The sequence below is a fragment of the Mercurialis annua genome, linkage group LG3 (genome assembly GCF_937616625.2).
Source record: "Mercurialis annua linkage group LG3, ddMerAnnu1.2, whole genome shotgun sequence".
Taxonomy (NCBI): Eukaryota; Viridiplantae; Streptophyta; class Magnoliopsida; order Malpighiales; family Euphorbiaceae; genus Mercurialis; species Mercurialis annua.
The window spans coordinates 51538677-51550590 of NC_065572.1; the positions used below are offsets into that span (position 1 = coordinate 51538677).

Consider the following 11914-nt stretch of genomic DNA (forward strand, 5'->3'; position numbering starts at 1 on the left):
CAGGAGGATGGCAGAAAAAGAGGGATAGCGCCACTCACAGTGCCGGCGGCGGCAATATTCACCACCGGTGCCAGCAATGTGCTCTAGCGACGCTAGCGTCTGCAGGGGAAACAACTTTGTTGTTTCGTCATTTTAGCTCGATTTTTCATGCAAAAATACTCAAAAACTCCTAAGAAGAAAAGGGAATGCAAATAACACGTACAGGATTATTTTAAAGTGTTTAAAAATGGATTAAGACACTTAAACAACTGATTTTATGGCAATTTGAGCAAGAATACACCTAAGACAAATAAGCATAAAACCACCCTAGCATGCATTGTAAGCATTGCAATCAATAGAAATATGGATACGACATACAAAATACATTAAAACAGCGTATTAACATGCTTCTTTTCAATTCGTATATTTGGCAATCTATGACAACAATCAACAAATTAGACTAGTATGCATCCTAATACACAAAAATTCAGCGATTGCGATTATATATGTGAGCGCTCGCCCATGCTTTTGGCAGGACTCTATTCTAGACAGGGTTTGAGAAAATATGGAGTCACCACCTAGCTTAGCTAAGATGCCTTTTATACCGACTAGATAACCTCACTCGCTTATGGGTGAGATTATCATACGCCGGACCAAAAGAATGGGTTCGTGGATATTCTACCGAAACTCTTGTACTTGGCTTATTAGTTATGTTTTCTTTTACTAGATGTATTCGTTTTATCTCATCTCAACATTCATGCAATTCACAGTATCAAATGCGGGAATTTAAACACAGATGAAAAGCAGTAAAGGGACCCAAGTTAGGACGCTCGTATGACTCAATTTTGGCAAGTAGCGAATATGGCTAAGCATTCATCTTACTTTAGAGGTTTCTAACAAATAACAAAGAACTGGTTGGTCTGGATTGACTACATGCACAAAGCCTAAAACCAAAATTCTAGATTTGATTGATTTTATTATTAGTCATCTTGAATGCCTATCCCTTTTTAACTACTTTTTCATGGCAGTCCTAAGATTTCTTTGTGATTTAATAGTTTTGAATGATTTATCTAATTAGTGTGATTAGTCCTTTAGCCTGTTAATATTGGATTGAATCATTCTTTTGGAAAGCGTTTAAACATTGCAAGTATACACATGAGCAGTTGATATACATACAAGGTTAGAAATACATTTAAACCTTGTAGAACGGAGTGTCTAGCACTCTATGTGTTTTGAACGTCGATGTGGTAGGAACTGGTTCTTGGGTAGAACACGAAAGTTGTCCGTCTTGTTGATACGAGTCCTTACGTTTGAATAGGGATTGATTCTGAGTTTGGATGGGCTCAGAATTGGGTCTTGTAGTTGCTGGTTGCGCCGGATCTGGGCTTCAGGTTCCGGTTGGCTAGGCAGATAACAATTTGGACGTCGAGGCGAGAAATGCAGGGGTACAGGCCCATTACAACATTAAATATTATTCTACAACTTAAACAATACATTTGGGTTCAAACTAGGCCTAATTCCGAGCTCAAACGAGCCTAGAAACATAAAAAGAAGATCGGATAGAAGCTGGGAAGATCTAGAATTAGTTCTGGAGGAGGTCAAAGGTTTAGGGACATTTCCCTCATAGTGCCAACGGCGGCACTGTGCACTTCGGTTCCGGTGGTGTACTCTGGCCGACGTCGGCAGTCCGTTTTGGCAGCGGCAACATCGTTAGCAGGGGCAGCAGCTTTGTCGTATTGTTGTTTTGGCTCGTTTTTTCATGTAAAAACACTATAAAACATATAAAAAAAGAATAGGGAATTGAAAATAACATGTAATGGGATTATTTTAAAGTGTTTAAAATCGATTTAAGACACGTAAACAGTTGATTTTGTGGCAATTTGAGCAAGACCACACTTGAGGTAAATAAGCATAAAACACCCTAGCATGCATTCTAAGCTTTGTAATCAATATAATTTTGGATATGGCATACAAAGTACATTAAAACAGTATATTAACATACTACTTTCTAATTTTTATATCAATTTTATCAAGAAAACCAAATTTAGCAATTATGGAAAAAATCAACAAAATAAGCTAATATGCATCCTAATACACAAAAATTTAGCGATTGCAATTAATATGGCATAAAAGTGACAGGAAATAATTAAAGGTCCTCAAAAGTACCGTTCGGAGTCCTTGGCTCGTTTATTGGCGAACTGGATGCAGAATCCAGTTTCGAATCCGTGCGTATAGCTCGTACTTGATTGACTGGAACATTTCAACTTCTTTTTTAGGACTAACATTAACTAATTTTAGTGTGTGTGTGTGTGTGTGTGTGTGTGTGGAGGGGGGCAGCAAAACTAGGTCTTTTCCTAGGGTTTCTACTTCTTTTCTGGTCTTTAGTTTTTAGTTAAATTGTCGGTCCTTAGCTAAGCTGACTAACAGCTGTATTTATAATGGTTAGGGGTGACCTAGGGTTCATGGGTTAGGTTAAAGTTAAATTATTGTTCTACCTTTTTTAATTTTAATTAATGTTAATGAAATAATTACTAATAGAGTTTAGATTAGGAATTTTACATTAAAAAGAATAAATCCCGCACTAAATCTTGATGGTTAAGTAAAACATGTATAAAGGTCATTTTTGGTGCCCGAATGTTTTTAAAAAGTCTCCTAGGCCCCTAGGGGTTTGAGTATGGTTAATTTTAGTCCGTAAAACTTGCAAATTGACCCATAAACTTATAAGATATTGCAATTAGTCCATTTTCTGGACTTATACTACAATCTCTTTGGATTTCTATGGGCTATTCACGACTAATTACGTTTTAGCCTTTCATGTTTGCAACTGTGGACTGATTGCGCCTGCCTGAATTCTAGCAAGCAAATCGATAGCTCGTCACCCATACAAATTTCTTTGGAAATCATCATTGGATGCTTCAGTCCCTTATCACTTTTTACCTGTCCGGAAAATTGGTGTCTACAGTTTTCCCCCTTTTTAACGAGAATTAACAACGTAGGTCAATTCTTGTTAAAGAAGTAACTCGTTGTTAGACAAGCGACAAGGATACTGTCTGTAGACACCTGACTGAAGCGTCCAAGGATGATTTCCAAAGAAATATGTCTGGGTGATGAGCTATCGATTTGCTTGTTGGAATCTAAACAAGTGAAATCTGCATATAGGTGTAAACTTGGAGGATCAAAACGTAATTAGCCCCAAATAGCCTATAAAAATCCAAAAACATTATAGTCTAAGTCTAGAAATTAGACTAATTGCAATGTCTTAGAAGTTTATGGACCAATTTGCAAGTTTGGCGGACTGAAATTGACCATAACCAAACCTATTGGGTCTTAGTAGCCTTTTTAACACTTTTAGCCACCAAAAATAGACTCTTAGCACTTTTTTAATTAGCTAGCAAGTAAAAATCCGAAAATAAAAAGGAAAAACCTAATTAATTAATTAAAAACCTAATCATATTCTTAGAAGCATTTCACTTAACACTTCTTCAACCCCTAATCAAACTCTAATAGGACGAAACTATAAATGGACTTAACCTAAACCCTAGACCTAATTCACAGATATATAATCAGCCTTAAGTCACCTGAGTCAGAGGTCGGACCAAAAAGATAAAAACCCTAGGCATAGAATTCGATCCCCCCTTGAAAAACCCTAGCCATAGCCGAATTATACACAAACACGCACACACAAAAAAATTGCTCTAGTTGTTATTAGTTGTTAAGATAGTTGTTAATTGCTAGATTAGTGTTAGTTGCGGTTAGTTGTTTAATTGTTACTCTAAAAACCAATCTATTCGTTGCTTTCCGAATTGAATTTCGCAATCAATTTCATTCACTTTAAACCTCTTGTCCTTGTGGGTTCGACCTCGACTTTTCGAGTACTACGAGTTGTCTTTTTGCTAACAAGTTTTTGGCGTCGTTGCCAGGGACTAGGTTGCGTTTAATTGATTGAAAGTATTTTGAAATTCGGTCGAGTTAGCGTTATTTTCTATTTTTATTTGTTATTGTTTGTCGTAGCATTTTTCGTGGTTTACACCCTGTTTTCTTGTTTTTGCTTGTGTTGAGAATTTTTCTTTGTGTATGCACAATACGCGACGAGCTAATCTTCCACTCGAATCGTTTCAAGAGAACCTCGGTAGTTAGGAAACAGGCGTGAGAAGAAGAGCCCGGATTCCCGTAGTTATAGAAAACGAAGGGAATGACTATGAGGATGAGGAGAGGTTTAATCATATAGAAGAAGGGGGAGGACAACAATATCATCCACCTCCTCCTCCTCTTGAGAACGTAAACCGACAAATGCATCAAGAACGCCCAAGGGATGATCACCCCCAAGTGCACCCTCAAGTGCAAAATCAACCAAGACAAACTTTAGGCGAGTTCTTCTTGCCGGATGTGGGTAATGCCACGTTTGGATGTTTTGAAATGTCGGTTCAAGCGGCAACCTTCGAGATCAAGCCAAGTACAATACAACTCTTGGAGAACCGTTGTGATTTTTATGGGTTAAGTCATGAGGATCCGAATGCGCACATTGCCAAGTTCTTGGGTGTACTCAATACGTTCAAGCTTCATGGGATAACAGCGGATCAAATCAAGCTGCAGATGTTTCCATTCCCTTTGAGGGACAAGGCTAGTTTGTGGCTCCATTCTCTGCCTAACGAGTCGATCCACACTTGGAGGGAATTGGCTCAAGCGTTTCTCACCAAGTACTTCCCCCATGGCCAGACCACAAAGTTGACCAAGGATATACTCGAATTTGTTCAATTTGAAGGGGAGTCACTTTATGAGGCATGGGAGCGGAATAAGGATCTACAAAGGAGCGTCCCACATCATCGGCTCAATAGAGAGCATGTTATTCAAATATTCTATGATGGGACAACTATCACTACTAGAGCCACTATTGATGCGGCGTCAGGAGGATCACTAATGCAAAAGACTTATGAAGAATCTCTTGACTTGGTGGAGAAATTGGTCGTAGTTAGTAGTACATGGGGGCCCATAGATAGAAGAGCACCGTCTAGTCAAACGTCGGTGATAACTCTTGACCAAGTGAGAGAAATGGAGGTCATAAAAGCAACAAATGCTTCACTCCAAGCACAAGTGGATGCCCTCAAGAAACAAGTTGCTCCAAGAAACGCTCCGGTAGCTTATGTCCAACTGGGATGCGAGTTTGTGGAAGTTTCACCCACTCGGGGGGAGAATGCCTAGTCACGGGACAAGTTTGAGTGAGCAAGTGAACTACGTTGGGGGCCAAAGGTAAGTTAATGATTCTTATTCTAACACCTACAACCCCGGATGGCGGAATCATCCGAATTTTGGGTGGAGAAATCAAGAGGGGCAAGGTAATGCTCAAGGGGCTAATCAAGCAGGTTCCAGCTTTCAAGGCAACAATAGGCCTCCACAACAACAAGGTCACTATCAAGGAAATCAAAACCAAGGGAACAATTATGGTGGTAGACCTCAACACCCACCCGGTTTTCAACCCCAACGCAATGTGGATGATGGGAATGTGCTTTCCAAGGTGCTAGAGAAGTTGGATAAAATGGAGCAAAGAGAGCTTGATGCTAGATAAAAGGAGAAGAACCATGCTTCGACAATCCATCATTTGGAGACCCAAATCTCATAAATGACTCTTACAATTCAAGGTAGACCGCAAGGGGGATTGCCCTCTACTACGGAAAATAACCCAAGGGAGCAACTTAAAGTGGTAGAGCTTCGAAGTGGGAGAAATATGGAAAACGCTAATGGCAAGAGACATATTGTGGAAGAGGATGAGTGTCACGATCCAAATCACATCGGCCGATACCGGCGCTAGGGAAATGGGAGTGGTAGCTCCGAAACCCGTAGCAAGCCTCAAAACGTATAATAATTTTTCGCAAATATCAAACATCATGCATGACATACTCATACACGTGTCATGCGAAAAACATGTCAGGTATACTTGTCCTCTGGCAATCACAAATCATTATAACGCAGCAAGCATAAAACATTCATAACTTTAAAACGTTAAAGTTATATTTACAGAAAACCATTTGATACAAACTAAAATACAAAACATCTATCTACTGCAGCTCTAAAAGTAAAGTACCGTTTCTTTGCATACTTTCAAAAATCTCAGACTTTTGGAAGTAGGATCGAAGTCTGTTGCTTCAAAAACGTGTTTCACCTGAGAGGGAAAGCTGTGAGGGGTCAGTATATGGGAATATATTGTGCGAGTTCATACTTTTACTAATAAGTATTCAAGTAAAACATAAAACAATGCAATAACGTTCAAATCATGTGCAACCAAGTACAAGATCCGATTGAAACCCTAATCCTCGAACATGTTAAACATATATAATCAAATCATATAAATCCAAATGGTCCGACCCGGGAGCTTTTCTGACTCAACCACGTCAGTCGCGACCAATCTCTTAATCCCAAAGTGTGGGTCCAACCCACTAGATACGGGGTTCAGGTTACTTTAACCGAGTTCTCGCTCGTATCGAATTCATATATCCAACTTCGAAATTCATATACATAATCAAATTTACAGCTGTAATAAATCAAAACTGGTGATCACGCAGTCCTATTGTCGCCCAATAGGTAGCACGTTCTATCGGATCAATACTGGTTTAAAATCAAACGTATATGCAATTCATATAACGATTTCGCATTGCAAATATTCAATTCAAACATAAAGCAATATAAAATATTTGCTTGTCTAAATACTTTTAAAGTAAATTACATAAACTCACTGAAAACGCTTATCCAAAATACTTCAGTGCTCAGAAACGTCAAGCTTCTCGAGCTCCCGGTCCAGCTGCTTCTTGCCTCGCCGGATCTAAAATGATTTAAAATGATTAACTCACATGAGAATCCTATTCTAAGATTGACTCTAAACTCCAGACACGACATATAGAACTTATTGACTCTCGTGCTTCTCACGTGGATCCGGATAAATGATATCTAACTCGTTTATGGTTCATATATCTCTTCTAAATCAATACTCGATTAACCTCGTTAGGTTAAACGGTTCGACTAATCGATAACCAATCAATCGAGCACTGATCAATTTCAATCACGTATCGCAATTACGGAAAATTTCTCAGAACGGGTCAATCGACGGATTCACTGTGCGTGCGCACGTCTGTCTATGCGGCTGCACAGAGGACTGTCCGCCCGCACAGTATGACTGTGCGTCCGCACAGTCTTGACAGACTGTGCGTTTGCACAGTCTGACTGTGCGCTCGCACATTTCCTGGACTGTACGCTCGCACAGTCTGGATGTGCGCGCGCACAGCCAGTTTGTGCGGCGCATAGCCCCGGGACTTCTCCCCGGTGCGATTCCGACGTGCTTCCGACATTAAAACGCTCCTAACACGTTTATAACACATAATCTAGGCTCAAAACGCTATAATTCAATCCTAAAACCGTTAAAACGATAAAATCGTTCCGTGACCTAAAACTTTAACTCGATAAATCTTTAAATCCATCCATCCAAATGATAAAACGTCAAGCTTACCGTGATTCGCCACTTAAATATGATCGATTCGAGCTATATAACATCGGAAACGGACGAGAAACTGAGATCGAGCGATAAACTGTAACTTAGCGTCGATGGATGAAGAAGAGAAGAAGGAGTAAAGGATGAAGGATTCTGGATCCTTCATTGGAAGGCAAACTAATATATATAACGACTAATTTGCACTTTGCTCCTTGAAACTTTTCAAAAGTTGTAATTTAATCCAAAACCTATCCGCGTCCAAATTTTAAACGGTCTCCGATTGACTCGAGACTTTTACCATAAATACTATAAATTATTTCGTGGACTTTGGCGAAATAAATTCTATTACAAGATTTATAATTTATTTTATATTAATTTTTGAAGTTATTTCCTTAAATCCCGCTAATTCGCTTAATACAATTTATTCTTAAGTTCCCGATATAATTAAATTAAATTCTTCGTAATCTAATTTATCGGAATTCTCGACACGTGACACGACTTAATTATCTTAAAATATTTGGGGTATTACAATGAGCCTCAAGTGGTGATTTATTTTGCAAGCTCAAGTCAAGAACTACCTAAGGATTGTGAGGAGGTGGCTATTGATGTTGAAGAACCATATTTTAGACCTCCACCACCACCACCTTTTATGCCAAAAGTTCAATTCCCAAGTCGGTTGAGAAAGGCTCCGGACAATGGAAAGTTCCACAAGTTTCTTGAAATATTCAAGAAACTTCAAATCAACCTAAGCCTAGCGGATGCTTTGCGAGAGATGCCCCAATATGCTAAGTTTTTGAAGGACATCATTACCAACAAGCGGAGTTGGGATAATGGTGCAACAATCCCCGTTACGGAAGTTTGTAGCTCCATTATTTTGAGCGATCTACCGGCTAAGTGAAAGGACCCAGGGAGTTTCTCTATACCCTGCACTATAAGAAATATGAGTTCTATAAATTGCTTATGTAATTTAGGCGCTAGTATTAATCTCATGCCTCTAACTCTTTTCATGACGCTATTCGGAGAGCAAACCGTGAAGAGCACCTCGATGGTACTCCAACTAGCGGATCATTCTTTGGAGAGGCCTTATGGGATTGTTGAGGATGTGCTTGTCAAAGTGGATAAGTTCATATTTCCGGTTGATTTTGTCATTTTGGACTACGCGGTGGATAAAGAGTGCCCCATGATCTTAGTGCGACCCTGTATGAACACCGGAAGAGCTTTAATTGATGTGCATGGTGGGAAATTGACCTTGAGGATTGATGAAGAAATAGTTGAGTTCGATAAGAAGAAAATCATGAGGGGTACCATCGAGGAGGAAGGATACATGAGGGTTGATTTGGTAGATGAGCTTGTGGAGGATTAGTTGAAGGAAAATGTGGAAGCGATAAACCGGGGAGTTCAAAGGGAATTCGATGAATTCTGGAATTCAGAGGCATGTCTCGATCGGGAAGCTCTTTCTTCTATGCTTCTCGATCAAGACCCAAAAATGGGCTGCTCTCGGCTTCTCAAGGAACCACTGGTCTCGATCGAGACAAGGAAAATTTTGCCTTGTCTCGATGGAGACTCTTGTGTCTCGATCAAGACCCCCTCTGAGAATCTGAAAGCAGAATTTTCAAGTGTTTCAAGGGTCACATTTCATTCCGATGGGCTCAATGATGAGTATTCCGAAGAAGACGAACCCAACCCAGAGACATTGACCAAGCACGAGGGAATTACCCCCCCCCCCCCCCCTCATCTTCCGTAGTCCCTCCAATTGTTGAAAGGAAACCGTTACCACCCCATCTCCGGTATGCTTTTCTAGGAGAAAACAAGACGCTTCCAATCATCATCTCTAACAAGCTATCGGAAGTTCAAGAAACGAGAGTTGTGCAACTGGTGAAGAGTCATGTATTGGCTATGGGTTGGCAAATCTCTGATATCCGGGGGATAAGCCCACAAGTTGTGTTGCACAAGATTCATCTCGAAGACGAGTCAAAGAAGTCAACTCAAAGGCAAAGGAGGTCGAATCCGAATATGAAGGAAGTGGTGCACAAGGAGATAGTCAAGCTCCTAGACGTCGGGATCATCTATCCTATTTCGGATAGTGGATGGGTGAGCCCTATCCAATGCGTGCCCAAGAAATGAGGAATGACGGTTGTGGAAAATGACAAGGGGGAACAACTCTCTACAAGAACGGTGATCGGTTGACGAGTGTGTATTGACTACCGGAAGCTAAACGCGGAGACTCGAAAGGACCACTACCCACTACCATTCATTGATCAAATTCTTGAAAGAGTGGCGGGTCACAAGTAATATTGCTTTCTCGATGAATACTCCGGCTGCAACCAAATTTTGATCTTTCTGGATGACCAAGAGAAAACGATGTTTACTTGCCCTTACGGGTACTTTTTCTTATAGACGGATGCCCTTTGGATTGTGCAATGTGTTAGTGATATGCTCTAGGTCAATCATGTTTGACCATGTATTGACTTTATCGTTTTGTTATTTATTGGCAGTTTTTATCATTTTATATTATGATTAAAATACTTGAATGGTTAATTGTCACGACCCAAAATATTGAGCCGCAACCGGCACTAGGGAACGGGAGTAGTAGCTCCGAAACCCGTAGTAAGCCTCAAATCACTAATAATTTTTCGCAAATAATAAATAAGTAATATCAAACAACGGAAGCAATTACATATATATCTCATATAACAAAATATTTACATTAACTGTTTAAACCTCGCGGGCTCTAGTTACCGTACCTCGTACGAACTAGCCTCGCGGTACTATATACATCAGTTAATGTCTCAAAACATCTCACCGGCATCTGGGGCCGTGGATCATATACAAAACACGTAGCCTATCAAAAAGCATATAAAACAATGACAGCAGTTAATATATACAATCAAAATGAACTGTTGTCTAGGCTACTATTCTGTCGACACAGGACCACTACTGCAGCATTCACAGAAGTCAGAAACTATACACACACAGCTGACTTCTGGACTTCAAAATTTGACCTCTAGCTAGGTCCACAAGCTAAGTACCTAAAAGACATCAAAGGTGAGGGGTCAGTATTTGGGAAAATACTGAGTGAGTTGGCATTTACTAACAGTATTAATGTAGAAACATAGCATCGCATCTCAAGAAAACAATAATATAAATATATAAACATGTATTTGATCCGTACGAAACTAATATCCTAGCATGCGACACATTTCTCGAATAATCATATATCATTCAACCCAATCGTAAATCTCAAGCTGTGAGTCCAACTCACTGGTGGGTCCAACCCACTAGATACGGGAACTTCCAGACTACACCGTAGCCGAGTTCACTCTCGTATCGAATTCATATCATATCATATGTATCAAATCATTTCTCAGATGCAAACACACTAGACTGACTCAGTACTGGTGATCACACAGCCTATTGACACCCAATAGGTAGCTAGTTTCTTCGGATCACATACTAGTTCTCGTATATAGAAATTAATAAAACATATAACAATTCAATCAATTATATATAATGCGATGCGTGTAAACATTATATATATATATATATATATATATATATATATATATATATATATATATATATATAAAATAACTTTAATATATAATACATGAAAGTAAAGTGCAACTCACAGTGACCGCTATCCACTCTATAACAAGATCGACGTGGTAATATGCTCGTACTAGTACACCTCTAGTGCCCTCACTGCTCGGTCGTACGTCTGATACATATTAATTAACGTTTAATAGTTAGACGCAGATCATGTGTTTATACGTATAATACTTTCATAATTTAAGTATTGGTTTCATTCTTAGTATTATTCTCGTATTCAAAAATTCTTAGTCGTATCCACGACTTATCGAATACCATTCCTTGTATTCAAGAATTATATAATTTCCTTAACGTTTTTCATTATCGTCACTCGCGTAAAACGTCGAGCTAAATCTTACTTTTTAAGTTATCGGGGTCTTTAATTGAATTGTAGGGTTTAATATTCAAAATTATCGAAATTCGGGTCAAAATAGGTCAAAAGTCCATTTCGGTCCCCCGACTCCACTGTGCGGGCGCATAGCATGACTATGCGCTCGCATAGTCTGGGCTATGCGGGCGCATAGTTTGGCTATGCGCTCGCATAACATTACCTGGCTATGCAGGCGCATAGCTGACCGCTATGCACGGCCCCAGAAACATCGTTTCCGGGCCATTTCGCCACACCCCGACCTACTACACACTCCCACAATCTCAAATCCTTCAAAACCCACATTTCCGTTTTCCATTAAAACGCTAAAACGATCTCAAAACGTCGAAATCAAAATCGAAACGTTATTCCCCTTAAAACAGCCCATATAACTCGGTTTTTAGCATTAATTCCGAAAATTTTACCTTGAAACGAATCTTGAAATCAATAGAGCTTTCGATTTCGAAGAGATCGACGCGAAAATCACTAGAATCAGACGTCGA

General features: G+C 39.6%; 1 protein-coding gene across 1 annotated transcript; it reads left to right on the plus strand.

Annotated features, from left to right (window-relative positions):
* Window positions 1-5596: 5596 nt before the first annotated feature.
* LOC126672600 (uncharacterized) lies at window positions 5597-8819 on the plus strand. The gene is made up of 3 exons (XM_050366553.1): window positions 5597-5745; window positions 8018-8316; window positions 8428-8819. Exons 1-3 carry the CDS (start codon window positions 5597-5599, stop codon window positions 8817-8819), a joined length of 840 nt encoding a protein of 279 aa, XP_050222510.1.
* The last annotated feature ends 3095 nt before the right edge of the window (window positions 8820-11914 follow it).

Coding starts and splice junctions, on each gene's coding strand:
- LOC126672600 (XM_050366553.1), top strand. CDS start 5,597: ATGACTCTTACAATTCAAGGTAGACCGCAAGGGGGATTGCCCTCTACT. Junction 5,746..8,017: donor CATATTGTGGAAGAGGATGA/GTGTCACGATCC, acceptor TTATTTTGCAAG/CTCAAGTCAAGAACTACCTA. Junction 8,317..8,427: donor AATCCCCGTTACGGAAGTTT/GTAGCTCCATTA, acceptor TATGTAATTTAG/GCGCTAGTATTAATCTCATG.